The 25,031-nt window shown below is 37.5% G+C and overlaps 2 protein-coding genes across 4 annotated transcripts in view; one reads left to right on the forward strand and one right to left on the reverse strand.

Moving 5' to 3' along the window:
• Positions 1 to 27: 27 nt before the first annotated feature.
• CNIH4 (cornichon family member 4) lies at positions 28 to 8,628 on the reverse strand. Of its 3 annotated transcripts, XM_083351774.1 has the most exons (6): positions 7,468 to 7,625; positions 7,310 to 7,386; positions 4,143 to 4,211; positions 2,229 to 2,341; positions 823 to 963; positions 28 to 414 (listed from the first exon to the last, which is right to left on the reverse strand). In XM_083351774.1, the coding sequence occupies exons 2-6, from the start codon at positions 7,337 to 7,339 to the stop codon at positions 387 to 389; spliced, it is 381 nt and encodes a 126-aa protein (XP_083207900.1). In that variant the 5' UTR covers positions 7,340 to 7,386; positions 7,468 to 7,625; the 3' UTR covers positions 28 to 386. The 3 variants fall into 3 exon arrangements, with proteins under 3 accessions (XP_083207900.1, XP_083207898.1, XP_083207899.1); XM_083351772.1 differs by lacking the exons at positions 7,310 to 7,386; positions 7,468 to 7,625 and adding an exon at positions 8,345 to 8,628; XM_083351773.1 differs by having other exon boundaries at positions 7,310 to 7,622.
• Positions 8,629 to 8,691: 63 nt separating this feature from the next.
• NVL (nuclear VCP like) overlaps positions 8,692 to 25,031 on the forward strand; it is a 63,259-nt gene continuing 46,919 nt past the window's right edge. The window contains exons 1-11 of the mRNA XM_083351749.1: positions 8,692 to 9,049; positions 12,175 to 12,248; positions 12,874 to 12,926; positions 13,300 to 13,390; positions 14,498 to 14,546; positions 15,768 to 16,043; positions 17,442 to 17,568; positions 17,743 to 17,819; positions 18,790 to 18,924; positions 19,807 to 19,908; positions 21,877 to 21,994. Coding sequence (XP_083207875.1) covers positions 8,984 to 9,049; positions 12,175 to 12,248; positions 12,874 to 12,926; positions 13,300 to 13,390; positions 14,498 to 14,546; positions 15,768 to 16,043; positions 17,442 to 17,568; positions 17,743 to 17,819; positions 18,790 to 18,924; positions 19,807 to 19,908; positions 21,877 to 21,994 — 1,168 coding nt within the window. The 5' untranslated portion in view covers positions 8,692 to 8,983. The remainder of the gene's footprint in view (positions 9,050 to 12,174; positions 12,249 to 12,873; positions 12,927 to 13,299; positions 13,391 to 14,497; positions 14,547 to 15,767; positions 16,044 to 17,441; positions 17,569 to 17,742; positions 17,820 to 18,789; positions 18,925 to 19,806; positions 19,909 to 21,876; positions 21,995 to 25,031) is intronic.

Below are 25,031 nucleotides of genomic sequence, written 5' to 3' on the forward strand. Positions count from 1 at the left end.
AGGAAAGAAAACATTGGTCATTCGTCTCTGGTAAGCTTCCTTTTATATGATAAAACCTTCAATGAAACTGGTATACCTGTTGCTTCACTCTGAATCTGCTGCATTGAGTAACCAGTATTCTTTCAAAATCTTTACATTACATAAGAATTAAATACAGTAAGAAAATGGATTTGAGAAAGAACAAAACAATAGTTGCAAAAACATAGTATTGTAGTTTCTAAAATATTTTATATGTTAAAAATACAGCAAAAATATGTTTTGTTCAAAAAGGAAAAAATATACTGCGTGACATCACTGGTCTTGATTTTCTTGCAAGTTGCTCGTGGCTTCATAGTATTTCAATGGAGTAACATCAATTTGGCAACCATAATACTGCCATTTCAGTTTCAGTCATTTATTAAAGCCAGGATCATACTATAAATAGTGAAAAGACAGACCATGTCAAAAGGTGTAGAGCTTGAAATAAACTGATTGCTCTTTGAAATTCATGTCAGCAAAACTTATCAATGCTTCTAAAGGGACAGAAGAGTATTTTTTAATAAAATTCAAAATCCATGAAACTACAGTTCCTATTGAAGTAAAGTGGCAAATAATCAATTAGATGTCATTGTTTAAAAAAGTATCTGCATCAGATACAGAAAATGTAGCATAAACAGAAAATTAACAGTTTGGGGTATCTTATATTACACTGCAATGATAAAAAATAACACTGCTTCCACTAAGGCTCTTCCAAAGAGTTAAACCACATTAAAATTATAACAAACTTATTAGGAATCTTAAGAATAGCTTTACTAATCTCAAAATGCAAGCCTTGAGACCTACCTGTAAAGATACATGAAGAAACAAAGGAGATGAAAACCAAGTTTTATCATGGCCTCCTTCATGTGTGATTTTAGCTGCCCTCTGTTATGGATTTCTGTAGGGTCAAATACTCCCATGTTTCCACTGGGAACCATAATATACCTGAAATGGTTTCAGGAAAAATGTTTTATTACCAATTGTGTGCCAGCCCAATAGATTAATGATCTCCATATAAAAAAAGACAAAACATGCAAAATAAAGTGAACTGAATTGGTGGTTGAGTTCTTTCCAACAATATACATCATAATGTTCAAAGTGTTGCATAAGGGTTTCAGAAGAATGAAACAAAAATAGATCATTTGAGCTTCATTTGAAAAGTTTTAAATTCCAGAAGCAGCAATGCTAGGAGAAATTGCTTCTTTTCTACATTTTTCAGCAATTTCTGCAGGGCTCCATCTAGCATTACTCAAATGCACCCTGCTTTTGCAACTTCCTTTGTACTCAACATGTATCCCAAAACTGTTCAATACATGTCTGCTAAGCCTTTGAAGCCGTAAATAGCAGGACAGACAAATGCCTTTGTGCAGTGGAGGTGCATTACTGGCATTAATCAAAAGATCTTTCAAGTCTGATGCCAGCCTCTGTTTTCTCCAATAAATATGAATGTCTGAAATTTGCCATGTTAAAATTAACATGCAGTTTTGATAAAATTCCAAAAGTACTGGTTCATGCCATCTGAATATTCAAAATCTGTACTTCGTTAGATTTACATATATCCTGCCTTCCCAGGATTGTTTTTACCATCCAAAACCACCCTATGAACGAGGTTGAGCTGAGAGACTGGTTCATGTTCTTCCAATAACTTACAGCTAAGAGCAGAGCTGAATCTAAATATTTCCAGTACTGGTTCAATGCTTAACTTCTAATTATTACATTACTAGGTATTTTTTGCACCATCAAATCATACTTGCTCCTGGCAAAGTATGAAAATGGCTTTAAACTATTTACTTCTCAGGATGGGGTGAAAAATGAGTTTTGAGTAAGATCAATGATGCACTACATTTTTTTAAAATTCCATTTATATCCCGCCCTTCTCCGAAGACTCAGGGCGGCTTACAAACTTAGCAGTAGCCTTTCACATAATCATGCTCAAAGTCAGTTTTTAAACTTAACACTTTTAACAACAATGTAGTGAGAATGTGCCCATATAATTTGGAAAAGTAAAGTCTAGTATGGTGTTATCCAAAATCCAAGCTGAACTCCAATGAGACAGGAAAAATAATATTATGTTTCAATCACTTCCTGCTGACATGGCTGGACTAGCAAGTGATGGAAGAAGGTAGTGTTTATAAAAAATATTCATTAAAAGAGAAAAACAATATGAGCAACATCATGTAATTCTTAAGTCACCAAAATAATGGTCTTACCTGTATATGTTCCACGTTGCCACAGGAAAATTGAGAAGGAAGATGAACCAGTGCAGTGAAATAAGCATTAATACAGTGACAATGGTATGGCCAATCAGTTCAGGGATCACCCACTAGAAAGATTTTTAAAACAATTTAAAAAGTAAAAATCATTATAAAGATTCTGCAGGAATCTTCTACCAGCAAGCTGACAAGGGCTGCAAAACTGTTATTTCATTAACAAGAATCAGTAATTGATCTCAACCAGATGTTTCAGATATAAATTGCAAATGTAATTTACAAAGCAGCAATGTACAAAATAAGGATTTCTTTTTAGGATACCATCAGAAATTTTGAAATACTTTACGAGAACCTGATCAGCATTTCTCTAATATGATCAATAAGGAATACAAACAAGCAACAGTTTCGACTTAAATCCTATATATTCAACAAGTCTGGATATAAACTGAAATGCTAGTACCAGGTTTATATATTTCGACCTAATTTTCAAATTAGCTTTATTTTTCATGACAGAATTTGCTACCCATTAATTTGAATTCTTGCATCAAATTGGTACTATAAAAAGGGTGAGTATATACATTTGGCATATGGTAGCAATGGATTCTAATCCGTACAAGGTTAAAAAAGTAATTTATAAAGATTTCTTATTCCAGACAGCTCAAATGTGACTGACAATAAACTAGTAAATAAGAATAGGGAAAGGCAAGCAAAAAAGAATATCTTCTGAGAGCACGCTACACATAAAACACTGGGGTGCTGCAAGAGGAGAAGATTATACACAGTCAGCATTCAGCAAAGTATATGAAACACTGAAGGAAAAAAATGAGATAGAGTAATAAATACAAGCTGGTCTGAAAATCTAATACTATCATGCAGACAATTCAGATTCTAGTATTAGGCCTATAATCTAAATAAACAAGATTATTTCTTGTTTTTTGTATTTTTTGTATTAAGAAAACTATGCTAAGGAAGCAATTCTAGGTTCACTGTTGTCCCTCTCTGAATTAACAATACAGGTAGTCCTTGATTTAAGACTAAGTAAAGTGGTTAAGTAAGTAGCATCAAATTTCATGAACTTTTTGCCAAGGTTGTCAAATCATGCAGTTTGTTAAGCAAATTTGGCTTCCTCCATTAACTCTGTCAGAATCCAGCTGGGAATGGTGATCCCATTACCCCGGGATGCTGCAACTGTTGTAAGTACATGCCATTTGCCAAGTGCCCAATTTTTAATCATGACCATGAGGATGCTGCAACTATCATAAGTGCAAGAACAGGTTGAAAGTCACTGTTTTTAATGCCATTATAACTTAGAACAGTCACTAAACAAATGGTTGTCAGTCAGAAAGGAGATAATATTTTTTGAAAACTTACACAGTACAATCTGCTGCTAGGTATAAATTTGAACTGCAAGTTCCACAATATTTTGGTAATGAGGCTGATGGGTTAATTCAAAATCTCTGAAGAAACTAAGTTAACTACCACTGCTCTAAAAAGACATTTGTCAAATGCACTCTTTAGTGAGTTTATGAATTACATATAATTACAATATGCCGTTCAACTCCCATCAGAGTAGTCCTATGCTTGCTAATCTTACTGAGTATAACAGTAGTTATTCTCAGATGGTACTAGAACTACAGTCTATATATTCTTATATGCCTAGAGATAGGAATTGCCAATGTCCCCAAAGAACCTATCATTGCTGTATGTTGGTTTGCATATTCTACTTACTAAACAAAACGGAGCCCCCCAGGAGAAAACTAAAATATCCCTCAGATCAGTAACTAACATAGAAGCCGTTCTCTGGCAACATACATTTTACAGTTGAGGCCAATAGTACAATATTTGCATTTATTACATTACAGTATTAACAGTAATACAACATTTAAAATAAAGAGAGAAAGAAAAACAACTTACTTTATTTAGTTTTGAGCAGCAAGATCTGGCATTAATGTAATCACATTCCAAATCTGATAGTGTAATTATCTGATGATCAAGATAAGAACAACTATTATGTCAGCTATTTCCCTGCCTCTTCTAAGTAAGAATTAAACTATTTGTTCACATTGTAAATAGCACCATAAGGAGATTTTGTATAAAACTCAGCAAGCAGGCCTCCAGCTTAGGACTTCTAGAAAGAAAGCATTTTGCAAAAGATATAGACAACAGCAGAATCCATACCCCTGCTACCTGTTAGTGACTTCACTCAATGCCACCCAAATTCCAAACTGTAATATGCACAATATAGATGTAGCAGGGACACACTGATCACTCATTATTTCCCAAGCAGCTTGTTTTGTGAGTTTGGTTCTTTATAACCACTTTAAAATTTGATTAAGTATGGTAGAACTTCTGCTGGCGCACAAGCACAGTCACTACTTACTGATCTGATTCAGATGTTGCCCCTCCCCCATTACGACAGTTTCCCGTTATCAAAACCAATATTTGAGTTCAAATTCTCTCCCCCCCCCTTCTTTTTATCATGTATTTATTTTATTATAGCCACCCAACTCCAATGGACTCTGAAGAGGGTACAAAACCAATTGTCCCCATAAAAACGGGGGGGGGGGGAATCTAAAACTACACAAACACCCTGGACTAAAACAATCTAAAAATGACACGGATCAAAACACACACACCCAATACAACACATTAATCCCAGGCCTGGGACCAAAGCCAGATTTTAAGAGCTTTTAAGAACCTTAAGAGAGGATGCCGTCCTCTGAGGGGTTGCTGTTTCAGACAGTGGGAGTTATGATAGAGAAGGTACACTTCCTCTGTCCCCTTAATAGAGTGCACCCACTCTGCTGAAACACACTTTATGGGCAGAAAAAATTGAAGATAAGCAGTCCCTCAGATATCCAAGTTCCATGCCATAGAGGGGTTGATAGCTAACCATACCTTGAATTGCACTGGGAAGCCAATTGCCAACTGGCTGTGCAGTAAAAAGTTAAAACGTTTACTTCAAGATTTAAAGTAACCAGAATTTGCTAATGTCTGAATTTGGAGAACCTGAGCTATTTAAAATCTAACAAGCACAATTTGAACCCACTGTTTGATACTGTTCAAAGTAACATTTTGTTGAAAGCAAAAATTTCTACGGTTTAAACTTCAGGGCAAAATGTGGACTGGTGTAATATGTAAGCTTATCATCCATTTCCATAAGAAATTATGGTTTTCTGATACATACATATCAGGTTATTAGAATTTTATGTTGAGCAGCAGCAGAGATATCCTTTTAAAATTTTGGAACAGGAGCCTAACACAAGCCACCATCAAATATGCTGCCTAAGACCAAAGTCAATTGGTGTTAAGACTTATTTAGCAGAATAATTAGAGCTGGAAGGGATCTTGGAGGTCTAGTCCAACCGCCTGATCAAGCAGGAGACTCTGTATCATTTCAGACTAATGGTTGTCCAGTCTCTTCTTAAAAACCTCGTGTTCGAGCACCCATAACGCCTGGAAGCAAGTTGTTCCACTGATTGTTCTGTCAGGAAATTTTTCCTTATTATTAAATTACGTCTAATATTTCATGTGATCTTGATTCTATCCCTCTGTTAATGCATCCTAGGACTGCATTTATAGTATTATAAAAGAGTATTATAGTATTATATAGTATTTTGCCTCACAGATGAAATGATGCACACCATATTTTGGCATATCAAATTTTGCTACATGTACATTATGTTGGTATATATCTAATATATATTTTTTATACAAATGGATAAGCTTACCTGCATATTACACCACATTTTTATGACTGCCCAGTCCACATACTATAAGTAACCTTTTGTTGCTTTTTAAAGTTTTAAAAAATCTTCTAATTCCTAAATAAACTGTAGCAAAATTTTATTCATGAAATTAAAAAAATCTGTTGAAGAGCTTCTTTTAGAAAATTCAGTCTTCTAATGACAACATAAAAAAAGTTTTAGACTTTTCAGGATAATTTAAGTGCTTGGAAAGGTATCTAAAATATATGTTTAAAAACCGTCTCTTCATATATCCTATATGAAATAACCACCAAAGTGTTTATACAATTTGTAGTCAGAATGGTAAAGATCATAAGGTACAGATTTAATTCTAAGCAAACAAATCTATCAGTATTGTGAAACTTCATTGCAATTCTACATACCTTAAAACAGGGGTGTCAAACTCAATTTCATTGAGGGCCGCATCAGCATTGTGGTTGCCCTCAGGGGGCCGGGTGGGTGTGGCCAGGGTGGGTGTGGCCTACTGGGTGGGCATGGCTAGAGTGCGTATGGCCTACTGGGTGGGTGTGGCCAGCTCTACATCGTTCGCATCAAGGGTGCCTATGGGGGCCTGGGCAGGAGTGGGACAGATCTGAGGGTCTCTGGCAAAAGGAGGGTCTCTGGGCCAGGGCCAAGGTAGTGGGGGCCGTTCCCTCACTGTTTCCAGGATGGCTTCGTGGGCCACATGAAACCACTTCACGGGCCGCATCCGGCCCCCGGGCCTTGTGTTTGACATGTCTGCCTTAAAAGGTAAAGGTAAAGGTTCCCCCGCACATGCGTGCTAGTCGTTTCCGACTCTAGGGGCCAGTGCTCATCTCTGTTTCAAAGCCGAAGAGCCAGCGCTTGTCCGAGGAGGTCTCCGTGGTCATGTGGCCGGCATGACTAGACGCCAAAGGTGCACGGAACGCTGTTACCTTCCCACTGTAGTGGTCCCTATTTTGCTACTTGCATTTTTACGTGCTTTCGAACTGCTAGGTTGGCAGAAGCTGGGACGAGTAACAGGCGCTCACTCTGTTACGCGGCACTCAGGATTCAACCCGCCAAACTGCCGACCTTCTGATCAACAAGCTCAGCATCCTAACCCACTGAGCCACCGTGTCCCTTCTACATACCTTAATCCATATTAATTAATCTGTCACAATCAGGTCAACAGAGGTCAATTTTTAGAAATATGTTGCTTCAAATGGAAAACTAAAAAGTATCATTGAATAGAACAGACAACAAAGCAATAAGCTTTACACTCCAAAGAATGCATTACACAATATCACAGTAACTGGGGTTTATGCAAACTTTAAGACAGGAGGGTGTATTACATACACTGGAAGTAAGCCTTACATTTAAGCAGGAGCCAGGCTTTTTTGCCATATCCAAACAGAATGTAACCGGAGAGTTGAACGGGAGATCCAAACAATCTAGTGAACAAATGATCAAAAGAGAATGAAGCACTGTATCTTTCTTCTACAGCCATTCTAAACACTGCCCTTCTTGTTCACCTTGTCCGCTGCAACCAATGCAGAATACAAGGCTTCAACCTGCTTCTTTACAAGACCTCGACCACACGCAATCAACCCCCTGCAAAAAAAAATATAGCTAGGGCAGGGGTCGGCAACCTCGGCTCTTTTATGACTCGTGGACTTCAACTCCCAGAATTCCTGAGCCAGCATAGCTGGCTCAGGAATTCTGGGAGTTGAAGTCCACGAGTCATAAAAGAGCCGAGGTTGCCGACCCCTGAGCTAGGGGATGGGGATTTGTAAAAGGCTGGTGCAGTTGCATTTTTGACAATATGTCTAGCTAAGTAAGAAGCAGGACACGCCACGCCCAACCTGTGCAGGTTCTGGACATAGGGAAAACATGCTTTAAGACAGCGTTTCCCAACCTTAGGAACTTGAAGATGCGTGGACTTCAACTCCCAGAATTCCCCAGCCAGCATAGCTGGCTGGGGAATTCTGGGAGTTGAAGTCCACGCATCTTCAAGTTCCTAAGGTTGGGAAACGCTGCTTTAAGAGTCCGTACACCTTTGAGATGGATCCTGCCTTCCCTTCCCATTCCTCTCCCTCCCTCCGAGGAAGCCCAGCCTTTCTTCCAGACGCGCCTCCTAAGGCTCAGCCTCTCGCCCACCTTACTCGAAAAGCCGCTTCTTCTCTCGCTTTCCCCAACCAACGCCCGTTGCTGCCGGGGCCCCGCACTCTTCCTACTACGCCGCCGCCGCCGCTACCCCTGCCCCTGCCCCAGCCAGAACGCCATTAACGCCCCCGCCTCAGCCCGTCCTCTCAACTGCAGACCCGAGGAAAAAGCGGAAGAGCCGGTCGCCATCGCTCTCGGGCTCCCAGACCCCCCCTCCCTCCTCGCCCAAACAAACGAAGAGGATACAAAGTAAACGGAAAGGAAAATCAGGGCGCAGCAATCAATGAGCGAAAAAATGAACACCATCGACTCCATCGCGCTGCGGAAATAGCCGGCCTGTCGTCCTCTCGGCCGCCGTACAGCGCCCCGCCTCTCTCTAGTCTTTTTTTCGCGGCTGCCGGAGCAGAGCTTCCGCCTCTTCTCCCAAGTTCCAGTGCTATTTGTCCCTAGTATACATTTATTTGGGAAAGATTTCTTCGCACAGCACGCTGGGACTTGAAGTCCCTCTTTTTAGGCGTCTAAAGGAGGCGCCCGTTCTCTCGGAAACCCAAAGAAAGGACGGGTAAAATTGACCAAGAACATCCGAGAGAACTACAAAACGTGGGGCTTCTGTGACTTAGACTCTTTTTTTTTAGGCGTCTAAGAAAGTGCCTGTGTAGAAAGACGAAGGAATTGCCTTCTGCCGATTTTTTCCCCCTCTGTATTGAAACGTGACAATTTATCTCCTAGATAATCATTGTCCGTCGTTTAGTGAGGCGGCCTGAAAAACCTCACTGCTGCCAGTACATTTAGGGTTTTTAAAGGCAGCCTTAGCTGGGGTCCTACTTTAGTCCGGAAAAAAACTTTGCCTGAAAGAAGGGAGGAATTTGCACGTGGGAAACTGCGATGCGGAATCGGGGAGGAAATCACCCTTTTGGAGGGGATCCCAGACTGAAACAGCGAGTTAAACAGGTGATTTCGCCGTTCTTGTTCCGTTCCTATTTGGCTTTGTCGTGATGAGCAGCCGCTCCTATATAAGAGGCTGGCTACGGTTGAATCCCATCTTCTTTTTCACAGCGGGCTTAGGACACGAAATGAAGAAGTTTCCTCGTGAGTGTAACTGTTAGTTTAATTTATACTCCCAGTGCTATTGGCGGTTCACAAAACAGCACGGAAAACTATAAAATAATATAGTTATTTTAAAAAGGGAGGAAGGATGGCAAAATCGGGCAGCAACTCACCCATGTCCTTCCGAGCCAAAGATCTGGGTAAAGAGCCAGGCCTTCAAGGCCCTCCGAAATACCTGTAGGTGAGACTCCCCCAGTAATCCCAGAGGGCCAGCACTGCGAGAGAGGTATACTTCTGGGGTCGCAATACGTGGCATTGTTTAAGCGAAAGAACCTGAAGCCAACCCTACTGGAAGGAAGCTTAGAGGAGATAGGAACCCCTCAAGTAAGTGAACCTTATGGTATGCTCGACTTATGGCCACAATTGAAATTTATGTTAAGTGAGTTTTTAGCTCATTTTATGACTTTACTTGCCACAGTTGTTAAGTGAATCACTGTTATTAAGGTAGGAACATGGTTGTTAAGCGAATCTGGCACTGCCATTGACCTTTGCTTGTCAGAAAGTTGCAAAAGCTACCCCAGGACATGGCAACCATCATAAATATAAACCAGTTTCCAAACGGCTGAATTTGATCACATGACTATAGGGATGCTGCAGTGGTTGTAAGTAAAACTGTCATAAGTCACTTTTTCAGTGTTGTAACTTTGAATGGTCACTAAATGGATGGTTATAAATAGAGGGAGTATCTACTGAGTTTTATAGATAATGACCAGCGCTTTCAACTGTGCTTAGGAGCAAACTGACAAAGCAGTGCAGCTCACAATGCAAAAATGTTACATGGACATATCATAGCATCCCCATCAGTGCTTGTGCTGCTGTATTCTGACCAAAGCATTTGTATGGTTGAATACATTCATGAGGAATAGGCTTATTATGGGGTGGTTAATTTTTCATCAGAGTAGGATTAACATGCTTCCAAATTCCATTTGTGAGCACTCCATAAGTATTATTCTGGCAACCATGACAAATGAAATGTTGGCTAAGATGGGCATTGCATTGAGTTGATTTGAAAGAGCTGCTCTTATTTGTACATATTAGGTTAAAGGACTGGTTAATAACCAGTTAACAGCAACCCCACCCTCTATTAGTCAAGACTCCTCAAACACTTAGAATCAAAAATTTGGTGTTTGGCTTCATTATAAATTCTGCTTTATGTAATGCCAACATGGCATCAGTTCCAGGTTTGATATTTTAATAAAGAGTATATAAGGCTTTAGCTTTTTGAGGGGAGAAGACAAAGTGTATCATGTAAATATAGCCATAATACAGGTGGTCCTCCTACAATTGGGACTGGCAACTCCTAAGTGACATGGTTATTAAGTGAGACATTACATGACCCTGATGGAGTTACAATCTCATTTCTGCCACAGTTGTTAAGGAAGATATCACATAACCCTGATTTGCAATTTTACTGCCAGTTTTTCTATTGACTCAGCTTGCCAAAAGTGAGCCATGACTAAGGGACCTGCAACAGTCATAATCACGTATTGGTTATGAAACAACCAAATCTTGATCACATGACCATGGGATGTTGTAATGGTCATAATTACTCATTGGTTAGAAAGGAACCAAATCTCAACAATGTGACCAAAGGGATACAATACTGAGACACTTGTAAAGTTAGTTTTTTAGTGCCATATCTTCAAATGGCTGCTAAACGGGGACAATTAGGTTTTAACCTTGTGGAAGCGCAATCAGTTGTTATTTATTTCACAAACTGGTTTAGCACAATGTATGAGTTATGGATAGTGTTATCTTAGTCCCTGACAATGTCATTTAAAGTTGAGGTATTGTTCTGTGTCATATCTTGAAGTAATCAAATTTCAGAAGATTACTTCAGCAAATTGGTTTTTGAATTATTAAAATGTAGAAGGTTAATTACATATTCCATAATATTGGATTTAGTTTTTTTGCTTCACAAGTAAATTAAGATACTATTCTTGGGGATGTGATTATTGTTTCCACTTGAACTCTTGCCCAAAGGAAGGACTGGAATCTTACTGTTGCACCTCAATACATGCATCTATTTATTTCATCTATAATGCCATTCCTACTATTTTATTTATTCTTTCTGAATAAATTATATTCTTTAGTTCTTTGATCCCACCTCTGACTTTCATCCTATCAAATTTCAGTAATGCCTGCTGTCACACTTACCTGCCTGCGTTAAGTCTTCCAGTTCTTCCTGGTTTTTCCCCCCTGTACTCTATTTCACCATCTCCATGTTCTTTTGATGAACAGACAGTAACAAAAGTCACTTTCCTGTTAGAAAGGAGGTTGATTCCTTATATATACTCCTCTGATGCTATATCCTGACTAGGTCAACAGCAAGCAATGCTCCAGGCAAACAATTACCATTTAGTCGCATAATGTGCATTCACAACTCTTGGGAAACAGCAGAAACGTTCAGTTAGCATTCTCCTCTTCCTTGATTCTTCCATTCTGTTCTTTCTACTCTTCCTTTGTTCACTTGCTTGTCCTGCCAAATTCCACTAGTTTGCTCACTCAGAGAGCTCAGTAATTTGAAAAGAAAAAGAAAAATCAGTATGGCCATCCTTCACTAGATTTATTTACAATGAAATATTCTGGTTTGCCTTTGAAAACTCATAAAGAAACATTTGAAGGAAATGCTGTTTGTTATTCTTGAATACTGTTACATGCAAAAAGTTGTCTGTGGCAATTTGATATTATTTGCATCATTTAATTCTCATGATGTTGCAAAATTAATATACACTTAATTGTCCATTATCTGGACAAAAACTTGATCTTGCAATCAAAATCTGCTAAATGGGGATCTGGTAAATTAAGATTCTACTTTAATCTCTTTGCTTTTAAAAACCAGTGTAGATAATTGCAGTGCTGCATCTATTTTAAATTGTTCACATATGATTTTATGCTAATACTATTTTTAATATTGTAAAGAATTGTATGTATCTTTAAATATGCTAACTTAGCTATATTTATTACAGTATCTAAGCAGTAATAAATGTGGCCAGTACGTTAACACTGAAATTCTAGCAGCAGAACTACAGAAAATATATAGGTGAGTAGTAAGAGATTTAATACTTTACATTTTCTATGAAAGGGCCTGTGGAGTAGTGCATGTATAATAATGGCATAATAATCAAACTTGTAAAGGTATAAGCCTCAGGGCTTAATGATCTTCTCTATTTCTTACATTGTGTAGCTGCAAGAATGAAATCAGTACAGATATACAAACAGAGAGATAAGCATAAGTATACAAAACACATAAAGAATAAATAGCAAGCAAAACAAATTAGAAGCATGAGAGAAGAGAAAGGGAAATAGAACAAAAACCCTAACCCTAATTATTTACTACATCTCTCTGTACCTTTAAAACCATTCTTGCTATACCATGTTTATATACTAATTCATGCATTTTTGTTCTTTACATCCTTCTTTCATTTTAGGATTAGTCCAATCTCTTCATGCAGAAGCTGCAGATGACCAAACCTGTATAATTTACACAATATAATGTAATATTTATTCTAATGTGTATTTGAATGTATTTATTGGTCTTTTTTTTACTCTGGCATTGGTAATTATGCATTAGGCTACTTTTCCTTATGATGCTTGCACTAGGCTTCTACAATGAAAATGAGGTATACAAAGAAATATTCACTGTGGCTTTTAAAATTGATTTTCAGTGCTGATTATGGACGAAGAAAAAGAAATGCCTTTAGAATACAGGTTGAGAAAGGTATGTTTGTTAATATTGTATTTATTTATTTATTTATTTATTTATTTATTTATTTATTATTTATTTATTTATGGGACTTATATCCCGCCCTATCTCCCGAAGGACTCAGGCTGAAATGAAATTAGGCCATGCAAGCTAGCTTATATAAGTAATGTAAAATATCTTGGAGAAAGAGAAAGAAAGAAGGTGTATATGAACTTGGTCATGTGAGAACCACTAGCTTTAATATTTTAGATTGTGTTCTTAATTTAAGACCAATATCTTTAATCTGTCTAGTGCTGGCTGTTGGTTGCATTCTGTACAAAATATAATTTGATTCTTGTTTCACATATGAGCAAGTTATTATTAATTCCATATATATTTTTCTTTCTAGTTATTGGGATAATCAAAGATGAGATAAAATCTACAGATTCAGCCATTCTAGAAGATGAATATTTGACAAAGAAAGTAAAAAGGGATGAAAAGTAAGTTGTAATTACTATAGTAAAAAAAAACCCTTCAGAATAGCTTTACACCACTTTAAAGATTAACCAATTTATTATTGTGTACACCTCCTTAATAAAGGGACACGGTGGCTCAGTGGGTTAGGACGCTGAGCTTGTCGATCAGAAGGTTGGCAGGTCGAATACCGAGTCCTGCGTAACAGGGTGAGTGCCTGTTACTCGTCCCAGCTTCTGCCAACCTAGCAGTTCGAAAGCACGTAAAAACGCAAGTAGAAAAATAGGGACCACTACGGTGGGAAGGTAACAGCATTCTGTGCGCCTTTGGCGTCTAGTCATGCTGGCCACATGACCACGGAGACATCCTTGGACAAGCACTGGCTCTTCGGCTTTAAAATGGAGATGAGCACCAGCCCCTAGAGTTGGAAACGACTAGCACGCATGTGCGGGGGAACCTTTACCTTTACCTTTACACTTCCTTAGACACAATGCACTTCCTCAAATGCATGGTGATCTTCCAAAAAGTTTTTGGTAGTTAATATAGTGCAATCTATGCACTTTGCAAGCAAATATTAGGCAGTTAGGAATACTTTTGTCCCTTCTTTATTTTTATGTAAGTATTGATATAATTAATTTTTAGCTTTGGAGTAACTGTGGCTAGCATTATATATGCACTTGTGTTTTTCTAATCCTACATTTAGGTAAATTCTGATGTGCTTCTAGCTGTAGTAACAAAGTATATGAATTAGCAAAAATATGAATATAAAGAATTGAAGGCTGATAATATTTGGAAAAAGGGGAAAGGATCTGAAGCTTAATTATGGAAAATTTACACAGCACTACATCTTACTAAAAGTTTTAATTTTCTACTATGCACTTCTACCATTCCTTCCTTAGGCGCGAAAAACTAGGAACTATTGCAGCCGATTCTTGAAATAGAAGGTTACATATTATATTAATATACCATCAATAATATAGGGGAAATAAATTGCAACTTTTTGAACAGACCATTTAAAAAAAAACAGTGCATTCTTCATTCACAATATGAGTTGATTTAAGGGAGATGCAAACAGTTCTGCTTTAAAAAAATGTATATGAGAATCTTTATTTTTAATTTTCTCTCTCCAAAAGTGATTCAGAGACCAGCCTGGATACTTCTGATACTGATTCTGAACATCCTGTAAGTGTGATTGCTTACATGAGCCACTAGTAATAACAGTTAGTTGTTTAAAATCTGTATTTATAATTCTGAAAACAAATGTATGCACTGGCGGGTTCTTTGTTTTTTTAATCTTGATCAAGCCAATTGTGGGACTTACATAACTACAGCTAGACGTCAAAACAACAAATGAGCCCAGATTTGGGGCATAAGTCATAGTGGTTGTTAAGCAAGACATGCATGTGATCATTTCGCTCAACAGTCATGATTCTGGTTCTCCCAGCTGTAGTCATTAAGACTGCACAGGTCATTAAGTGGAGCATGGGGTGCCTCAGGATGGTGCAGTCCCTGGGAGGCCTGTATATTTGTTTTATTGTTTGTAAGCCACCCAGAGTCACTGAGAGTGATTGGGCGGCCATATAAATCCTATAAATAAAAATGAAATAAAATAATAAATAATTTGATAATGCTTCAGGCCCAGCCCATATTTGTGCTGCCTCCCCCCAACTTGCACTAGGCCTGCACTAGGCCTTCCAGGGAATCAACCCTCAGGTACCCCCTGAGTATATAATGGTACTCAGTGGCAGCACTAAGGCTTTTGAAGCAGAAGTCCAGTCCTTGACATTATCCCTAGCACTACCACTGACATTTGCAAAGCTTCCTTAGGGAATACTTCTTACCTTCAAGCTCCAAATTGCACAAGGCCTTCGTTATTGAAGCAGCTTTGGAGCATGATTTTGTGCCATTTCTGCAGCTTCTGAAAACTAAGTATGCTAAATTTTGTGAGAATTAGCCAAGAATTAATACTCCAGTTTGCAGCCATCCTAAAGCAAATTATTCTGAGACTACTTATAAGCAAAGTCTGTACTGAATAGTGGAGCTAGGAGAACTATACATGCCTATTAGTGGTGACTTTCAGTATTGGGAATGAGCATCCTAAGATTATTGGAACCTCAAACTTAATTTCTAGTTGGACTTTTCGTAAGTGACATGTTTCTAGGATGTTTTCAATGCTGAGTCTGCTTCTACTTTGTTCCAGTTTTCGTTTTTATGCTTTTGACTGTCTTTGAATTTTAAATAATGAATTTTAGGAATCATTGTGATTAAATGGCTTTTAAAATGTACAACAGTATTTGTTGTGTCTATAATTCATATTCTATTTATGATCAACATGATTTTGAAAATATTTACATTTGAAAAAGTCAGTCTCCTGTTGACATCTGTACATGATTTCTCTTTCAGCATTCAAATCACATGAATACCTCTTTGTTAACCTTATATCGGAAAGGAAATCCAGATTCTTTACCTTCATCTCCTAAAAATGATTTAATGATGTCTATCACTCCTTCACAAGCAATGTCTAGATCAGATATTATTGCCTCTCCTCAAGCTCCATCAGTGACCAAAATTTCAGAAGGTGGATGGTTTATTGATAAGACCCCAGGCCCAAAGGAGGAAAACTTTTTTATTGATCTTTGTGCAGAAGAAGAATGTGATAACATTAAGCAGAAAGCTGAGGTATTTTTCTTAATGTCTCTGTGCCCTTTCCCATTATCCCATACAAAAAGCCTCAAGATCAACAATAACTTTTAAAAAACAGAAATGAGGAGAATATGAAAAAAGATTGAATTACATATATACTAATATATTTAAAATGTGGTATTGTAACATTAAAAATAAGATATAGGGAGGGATACAAAACTTGGTAACGTGATGAAATTGATTGAAAATCCTTTGTTTCCCCTGTGTCAAAAAAAGGATCAATATGGATATTAAAACACACAGGTCAAGAATCTAGTGTTTGAAATAAAATGAAAATGTATCTATCCAATGTTCTGTAACAATTCTTTTTTTCACCAGCACCATCTGAGGAAAAGTTTCATAATTCTTGATATCTTAATAAATTTGGGGTATTGGTGATAATAGCCAGAAAAATGCACATATTCTTAACATGAAACAACTGCTCTACAACTATATTAGTAATATTTTGGGTTTCACTTCAAAATGTGAGAATTAGGATAAATCCAATCCATTTAATTTCCAGCTCATGGATTGTATCCATCAGCTAAATGATGCCATTTAATAAGTAATCCTTACTAAATATTTTCTGAGATCTTATCAAGATTAATAAAACTTTTCTCTGTGTTAATTTCATAAGATGAAAGGAGACCAATTCTTTAAATTTTATTCCACTGATTTACAAGAACATGGTGTTCAGATCTGTTACCCTAACTATACTAATGCTATTACATTATTTCAGTTTCTCATAAAAATGGAAAACTGTTGGCTTTGGAGCCACAATTAATTCCTCCAATAGATGTAAAACTATTGAAACAACAGTAGCACCAGGACCTAATAATTCACATAACAAAAGCTTAAGTTAAAAGAAAGTGGCTTGAAAGCGCTCTGAAATAAATGAAATTTGGGTTTTTTTTAAGTTTTACAAGATTTTTAAGAATGGACTCATTTAAAAAAAACTGATTCGGTCCAAAAAAAATAATAGTCTGAGAGGTTTATCTAAAAATGGATGATGAGTTTTACCAGATATTTTTAACTGTGGCCATCATGTAATAGCAGCTATTTAGGCAGAGATTTAAAGATATCTTTATTTTTAAAAAGTAAAATGAATAAAAAGAAGGGGAAAGTGTGCCATAAAAAGTAGAAGTGCTAGGGCAGCCGCAGAAGCTCTTTCAGCTGGTTCACACCACTTTGGCAGAACCAGTAGCTAATTTTTTGTTGCCCAGGCCCAGAATTGACTTCTGGAAGTGGCATCCACACACAGAACCGGTTGTTCACATATTTGAATCCCACCACTGAGCTTTTTGTATTTTAGTTTAAAATTCCATTATATTGCCTAGCCTTTGCGTTGTATCTTGCTGGATAAAATATATCAAGAGTCTTTTCTTTGTGATGTAGAATGCAGGAAACATTTCCATTTTGGAGACCGCGAGAAAGAAGTCCAAGAGCAAAAAATACAAACGGAGAAAAGTAGAATTTCCTAACGTAGATGAAGAAATAGAGTCAGTTTTGAAGCAGCAGAAAGGTAAGAGATGGCTTGTCTGTATTTATATAGGAAAAATGCAAAGTGATATTTCACTGTTGGTCAGTATAAAATTTGTTCAGCTTAATCTTCATGAAGTTTGTGGCTGTTTTTCTTCTGTTTAAAACAACCAATCAGCTGTGATTGTTCACTTAATATTTTCTTATTTTTCTGCAGTTAAATCAAGAGAAATAAAGCTGCAAACTTCCTCAGTAACATTTGAGGATATAGGAAGCAACGATGAGATTTTGAAGGTTAGATTTAACTAATCTCTTTTTTAAAAAATTTCAACCGAACCACTGTGAAGTTTAGAAGGCTTTAACCATAAATCTAATTTAAAATGATGAGTACTAAGTGTGCTATGTTGGAAAGCAATTATAATTCTTTGTTAAATGAAATCCTGTTATCTTAACAAGCCTGCTTAGTTTCATATTCCTGTTTTTACCAATTAGAAGGGGCATTGAAACTCAGGCCTCCTTAATCCTTAATTGGCCATCTTTCTTGATGTTAATATTGCATTATATATCATTCATAAACTTTCAAGCTTATCTTTTGTAGCATTAAGAACTAGAAACCTGCTAAGTTTCAAAATGAAAGCTGCAGTTTTCATGAAATTGTAGGCAGATTTTAGGATTACAATTTTGCTGTCACAACAACTCTGGTGACCGTGTCTGTTCATTACTTTTGCTGAAATTTCTTTATCAGACCTCACTTTTCTCTTATCAGCATTCATGTATAAGCAGTATGATTATTTGAAAAAGTAAAATAGATTGTTGAACAAAACTCTCAAGTCCAATTTACAAAGCAAAATATGTGTTATTGAGCTCATGAATAAGAGAAGATTCACCAATACAGATAAATATACTTGTTAAAAGAAAAAGAAAACATTTGTACCAGTTAGTGTCTATTCAGCAAAACTACAAGCATTCCGTCATTAACCTGACTCCTGTTCATTCTGCAGTGTTTATCTTTGAAATTGCTAGGACTGAATTCCACATTCTCTCGAGGATCATTAGAGCTACAACTGTCTTACAACTTACCCTCATGCAAAATAGGGACAGAAGTTGAGATTAAAATTCCATTGACAATGATAGACGATATCCAGCGTAATCAACAGATCCATGTAACCATTTCCCTACATATCCTGATTTGGAATCTAAAAGCAGAGCAGCAAATGATGGCAGTCAAATTAATTTTATTTCAACATTGCCGTTTTTATTTTAGGAGATATGTAAGATGTTGATACATATCCGCCATCCTGAAGTGTACACTCATTTAGGAGCTGTTCCTCCTCGAGGATTTCTTTTGCACGGACCTCCAGGGTGTGGGAAGACATTACTAGCGCAAGCAATTGCTGGGGTGAGATTGTTAGAGCAATTACTTTTCCTTTCTCTGTTGTAAACCATGTTCATTATTTAAAATGTTAAATTTCAGACAAGTTTGTCTTTTTAAAATGCTGCTTCTTCCAGGGACAAATTCAGTCTTCTTCCCTGCATGTCGGGCCCCCTGGAAAGTCACAAGGTTGCAATCTGAGGGCTCTCCCTTGTCTGTGGTATCTTATTGAACAAAGCAGGACCTTCAGGGTAAATGTTTGCAAGGCAAATGCCTTTTTGATCATTGCCTGCTGGAACAGAATGTGACCCCTGATCCCACTTTTCCCACTATTCATTTTTCTTCTGTTTAGCCCAGATATGTCAAACACAAGGCCCGGGGGCCAGATCCGGCCTGTGAAGTGGTTTCATGTGGCCCGCGAAGCCATCCTGGAAACAGTGAAGGAACGGCCCCCACTGCCTTGGCCCTGGCCCAGAGACCCTCCTTCTGCCAGAGACCCTCAGATCTGTCCCACTTCTGCCCAGGCCCCCATAGGCACCCTTGATGCGAATGATGTAGAGCTGGCCATGCTCACCCAGTAGGCCATACACACACTAGCCACACCCACCCAGTAGGCCACGCCCACCCAGACCATACCCACCCGGCCCCCTGAGGGCAACCGCAATGCTGATGCGGCCCTCAATGAAATTGAGTTTGACACCCCTGGTTTAGCCCTAATCTTGCTAAATGTTTTTACCTAGATCAGGGGTAGGCAACCTCGGCTCTTTTATGACTCATGGACTTTAACTCCCAGAATTCCTGACTCAGGAATTCTGGGAGTTGAAGTCCATGAGTCATAAAAGGGCCGAGGTTGCCTACCTCTGACCTAGATTAAATCTGTTCGTTTGTTTTCTTTTCTTTTTATTCTAGGAACTTGAATTACCAATACTCAAAGTGGCTGCAACTGAGATCGTTTCTGGAGTGTCTGGTGATTCTGAACAGAAATTAAGGGAGCTCTTTGATCAAGCTGTTGTAAGACCCTCAAAATAATAAGTATTTTATTACTTCATCCGTCTTCTGGCATCTTCATTATGAATATGGCCAAATATGAGTATGAGAGAAGAAATTATTAAGCAAGGTTTAACATTGTATCATAGCTGGCATATCATAGATTCTAATTCATTTTTATTCCTTCCCTATTTCACCTTTTTGTTCCTTGAATATGGAATCTTTCTCGAATAAGGATATCGCCGCATAAGTGTATTATTTTTAACCAGCATAAAACTACACTTAGATTGCCTGTCATCACACAATGGATGTTGTAACTTGACGTTTGGTCACACAGTTTTGGATTTCAGTTTTAAATTTAGTATTTTTTTTATTATTCTTGGATAGAAATCACTAAATATTTCATTTTCTTCAGCTTGCTGTTCTGTAGACATGAGTCATATTATGGTTTTTTTTACAGATTGTGTAATCCTCTCAGAAAAGATTTTTATTGGGTGAATGCAAAAATATAATAAATGCCTAGTGAATTGGGACTGTCTACAGATAAACCTTTTTACACCTGGCGCTTCAGATGTGTGTTATGCTACAATTCATATCCTTGTTCTGTTGGCTGGAATGAGAATTTTAGTCCAACTACTTGGAAGAGACTGAACTATGCCATTTCGTTTAACCCAAATGGCATTTTTGTTTTTATGTGGATTTGTTTCTTTTTTCCTGTTTGTTGGATTTATGTGGATTAGTTTCTCTTTTTTGGTCAACAAAATGAGATCCAAGATTGACCCCATTTTATCCTGTTTGGGTGCAGGATAGGCAAACCATTAGGCAGTTAGCCATCTAGTATTGCATTCATTTAAGAAAACTTTTTTGATAACTATGTCACTTAACAAATATATAAAAACTTCCTGTCTTTCTTTATAAGTAATTTTATTTATTAGTGGAAAAAAATAATTTATATTGTAGTTAGTTAACCTGTAGTTAAATTATAGGTCCTTTCCTATAGAACAGGGGTGTCAAACTCAATTTCATTGAGGGCCGCATCAGCATTGCAGTTGCCCTCAGGGGGCCGGGTGGGTGTGGCCTGGGTGGGTGTGGCCTACTGGGTGGGCGTGGCTAGAGTGCCTATGGCCTACTGGGTGGGTGTGGCCAGCTCTACATCATTCACATCAAGGGTGCCTATGGGGGCCCGGGCAGGAGTGGGAGAGATCTGAGGGTCTCTGGCAGGAGGAGGGTCTCTGGGCCAGGGCCAAGGCAGTGGGGGCCATTCTCTCACTGTTTCCAGGATGGCTTCGTGGGCCGCATGAAACCACTTCACGGGCCGCATCCGGCCCCCGGGCCTTGTGTTTGACATGTCTGCTATAGAAGATTTTCTCTTGGAACAGGCTAGTTAGGTGACACAATTGTTGCACAGTTGAGAATATGTTTTATAATATTATGCCATGGATACATATAGCAATATGCCTTGTAAACTAATAGGAAAAAATACAGAAAAGTGATTTCCAGAGTGCAGACATTCATATTTTAATTATGCTAGACTGCTAAATCATTGATAGATAACAAAAATTTTTGTCAAAAAAAGTAATTGCTAACTCCATTATTTCAAATATTTCATCTTGTTTTCAAATTTAATTATTTGCTGTTCATGGCAAAACTATTTACAGAATGATTTGACAAAAATTAAGTATAAAGAAGGGTAAGAATGGCAGAAGGAAGAAAGGAGCACAGTAAGATATTCTCTTTCATGTGCAGAATCCCATTTTCCACACCCCTCAAATACGTATAACATAGAAACATTGTGCAGATCTTTTTCTCTAGCATGGGGAAATAATTGAGGTTTGATGTCCAATACATATGTGATGAAATCTTGGTTCAGATTCTAAAAGTCAATTTCTCAGTGAATGTATATTTTAAAATTATAAAATGAAAACCATAGCATGCTTCAATTTATATAATTTCTGGGCTTATACTGATGGAGTATTTGTCTTGTATTTCTAGACCAATGCACCATGCATCCTCTTCATAGATGAAATTGATGCTATCACACCAAAAAGAGAAATAGCTTCAAAGGACATGGAGCGCAGAATTGTAGCCCAACTTCTGACTTGCATGGATGGTCTGTGTTTTAATTCTTTAAAGTAAATTGTTATTTACTTCTCCATCAATTGGTTTCAACAATAAGATAAAGGCCTCTGCATTCACAAGGTTATCAATACTGAATCTGATTGATACAGAACATTTCTGGGAAGCTCATAAAATATTGTAGTTGTGCTGATCTGGTGAGACTCCTGGCTTTAATGATTTAGGCAGGAAAAATCAAATGCACAGGTATAGTATAGATGGTACCTTGCTCAATAGTAGTAACTGTGAGAGGGATCTTGGAGTCCTAGTAGACGAATCACTTCAATATGAGCCAGCAGTGTGCTGCAGCTGCCAAAAAAGCCAACACAGTGCTAGGCTGCATTAACAGAGGGATAGAATCAAGATCACGTGAAGTACTAATACCACTTTACAATGCCTTGGTAAGGCCACACCTGGAATACTGCATCCAGTTTTGGTCACCACGATGTAAAAAAGATGTTGAGACTCTAGAAAGGGTACAGAGAAGGGCAACAAAGATGATTGGGGGACTGGAGGCTAAAACTTACAGAGAACAGTTGCTGGAATTGGGTATGTGTAGTTTAACGAAGAGAAGGATGAGGGGTGACATGATAGCAGTGTTCCAATATCTCAGGGGCTGCCACAAAGAAGAGGGAGTCAAGCTATTCTCCAAAGCACCTGAAAGCAGGACAAGAAGCAACGGATTGAAACTAATCAAGGAGAGAAGCAACCTAGAACTAAGGAGAAACTTCCTGACAATTAACAATTGTTAATTGTCAGAAAGTTTAACCAGTGGAACAACCTGCCTCCAGAAGTGGTGAATGCTCCAACACTGGAAGTTTTTAAGAGGAGACTGGACAGCCATTTGCCTGAAATGGTATAGGGTTTCCTGCCTGAGCAGGGGGTTGGACTAGATGACCTCCAAGGTCCCTTCCAACTTACTTATTATTATTATTTGATACTTCCTTTGTGGAATTGGGATAGATTAATATCTTAATTTGTCTATAATCCCACTTCAGTGGAGATTTTATTGATTCCTGATAAGATATATGTAAATTCTTCTACTAGTAACTAGTGTGAAGGAATTGCATGGTAATAATGTTGGAACTAATTTCAGTTTTTCACCTCATTAGAGGAATTTTAAATACATGTTCAATCTTGACTGGAAGGTCCATTCCCAAAAGAGGAACTTTCTGAAAATAATCATAAATGCAGCTGGGTTTGATTGATTAGGGGGATCAATACTAATACCATGTAATTGTTTTCTCTTCAGTTGTAATGCTAAGTAAGTAATTTGTTTATCCAAAATATTATGACTGGCTTGAGTTACGGTTTTGTGAGCTTAATCAGTCTTCCTACTTAGTCATATTTTCTTAAATAATTCTTACGCTGGGCCAGATCTTGTTGGATCAGCTTCAACATGTCTATGGAGATTCTCAATTATCCAGGTCATGGTTGTCACAGAGGTGCTGTGGAGTTTCTTGGGTTTTTCCCTTGAAAATGTTTTGTTTCTCATCCAAGAAGCTTTTTCATTCTTTCAAGATTTGTACTTGAGTCAGGATCTCTTTTAACAAGTTACTAAAATAATCTTTTTCTGCCATCTTTTCCGGCTCAACAGATAGTGACGCAGTTGGAATTAATCTGACTGTTGATTGTTTGAGTCTAGCTGCCATGCCAATAGCTTGTTAAAAACAAGATAATACATCATAAAAAATTAATTACCCAACAGTCAAAGTCTTTATTCACGGAGTCCGATAATATGGGAGTTTTTATTTGCTTTAATCAGGAGAGAAGCAAGCGACATGCCTGTACCAACATTTCAAAAGTGGAAATTCTAAGAACAAACATAAATTTACCTCTTGCTCTATAATCTATCCTCTGTCTAATCATCAAAACTGTAAATCAAACGTTCATTTTTTCTGTTACACAAAGGCATTTCCAGTCAATAATAAACATAGATACTGACTTTTCTGATCAAATAAGTCAATTTAGCTATCTCAGCAAATCTCATCATTACCAACCTTCCTCCATTGTGGATAATGCTGAATCCTTCCATCTTTGTGCATACAGTAATCTCATTACAGTTACAGTACACAAAAACAAAGTTCCATGTCTTTTTTCAATTGTTAGTCAATCCCAAAAGCAAAAACACTTTGGTCTCAACTGTATATTAATATTTCAAATTCTCTGAATCATATTTTCTCATCGTTCTATCTGTATTATGACCAAAATTTCAGACCATTTTTTCATACATTCTCTTATTTTTTATTCATTTCTTCTGTTTCAAATTTCAGTGAAACCTTTTTAGCAATGACATGTTTGTAATTTGTACACAATTCTGTTTCAGACTCAGTCTTACAACGTTCAAAACCATAAACTCTCTTGTCTACTTTAAATCTTTCTAATAACTGTAAATAAGAAAATTATTGACAACTATATCACTCTGCCACCGGTTCTCTGATTTATATTTTATATTCCCCTGGAACATAATTCTTTCACAATCAATTAGACATTTGTGTTTGCCTATTATTTCTCGTCTATAAAATGTTTCTTCTGGTGATAGCCATAAAATGTTTTCAGGCAGAACCTGGGTTTATATCTGTTCCATATTCTCAATACGGCACATCTTAACATAATTATTTTTAAATTCCACATTAACCTTAATTTGTGTCATGCCACAAATATCCATGCCGCCCAACTTTCAAGTTGGGTCCTTCTAACACCAAGAGCCTTTTACTTCTCAGCAGCATCTACTCTTTCGTTCAAGCCAAACAGCAAGCTGCAAAATACAATTTCAAATCAGTAGATCTCATCTTCATATTTCCTTTGAATCCTGTGTAACACCTAGAATAGTTATGAGCTACATTCCTATTGCCAATTACCTATGATTAATAAATCTTATGAAAACACATGTTTTCTATTGTCTTTTGATATGGTCATGAACTTCTGTTGAACATGATAATAATCAGTTCTTTGCTAAATGAAATATTCAGTTTCTGTTGTTCCCAATATGCTTCTCCTGTTTCTTCACTGCCTGTCCTTCTCGAGCTTTT

Source organism: Vipera ursinii (genome assembly GCF_947247035.1).
Source record: "Vipera ursinii genome assembly, chromosome: 1".
In the NCBI taxonomy this organism is placed as follows: Eukaryota; Metazoa; Chordata; class Lepidosauria; order Squamata; family Viperidae; genus Vipera; species Vipera ursinii.

What these genes read in the sequence shown, in the direction of transcription:
- CNIH4 (XM_083351772.1), bottom strand. Translation starts at nt 8,413, where the DNA reads ATGGAGTCGATGGTGTTCATTTTTTCGCTCATTGATTGCTGCGCCCTG. An exon ending in TTTTCCTTTCCGTTTACTTT is followed by an intron (nt 4,212 to 8,344) that starts GTATCCTCTTCG and finishes CTTGATCATCAG; the next exon opens with ATAATTACACTATCAGATTT. An exon ending in TTCTTCATGTATCTTTACAG is followed by an intron (nt 415 to 822) that starts GTAGGTCTCAAG and finishes CACTATTTATAG; the next exon opens with TATGATCCTGGCTTTAATAA.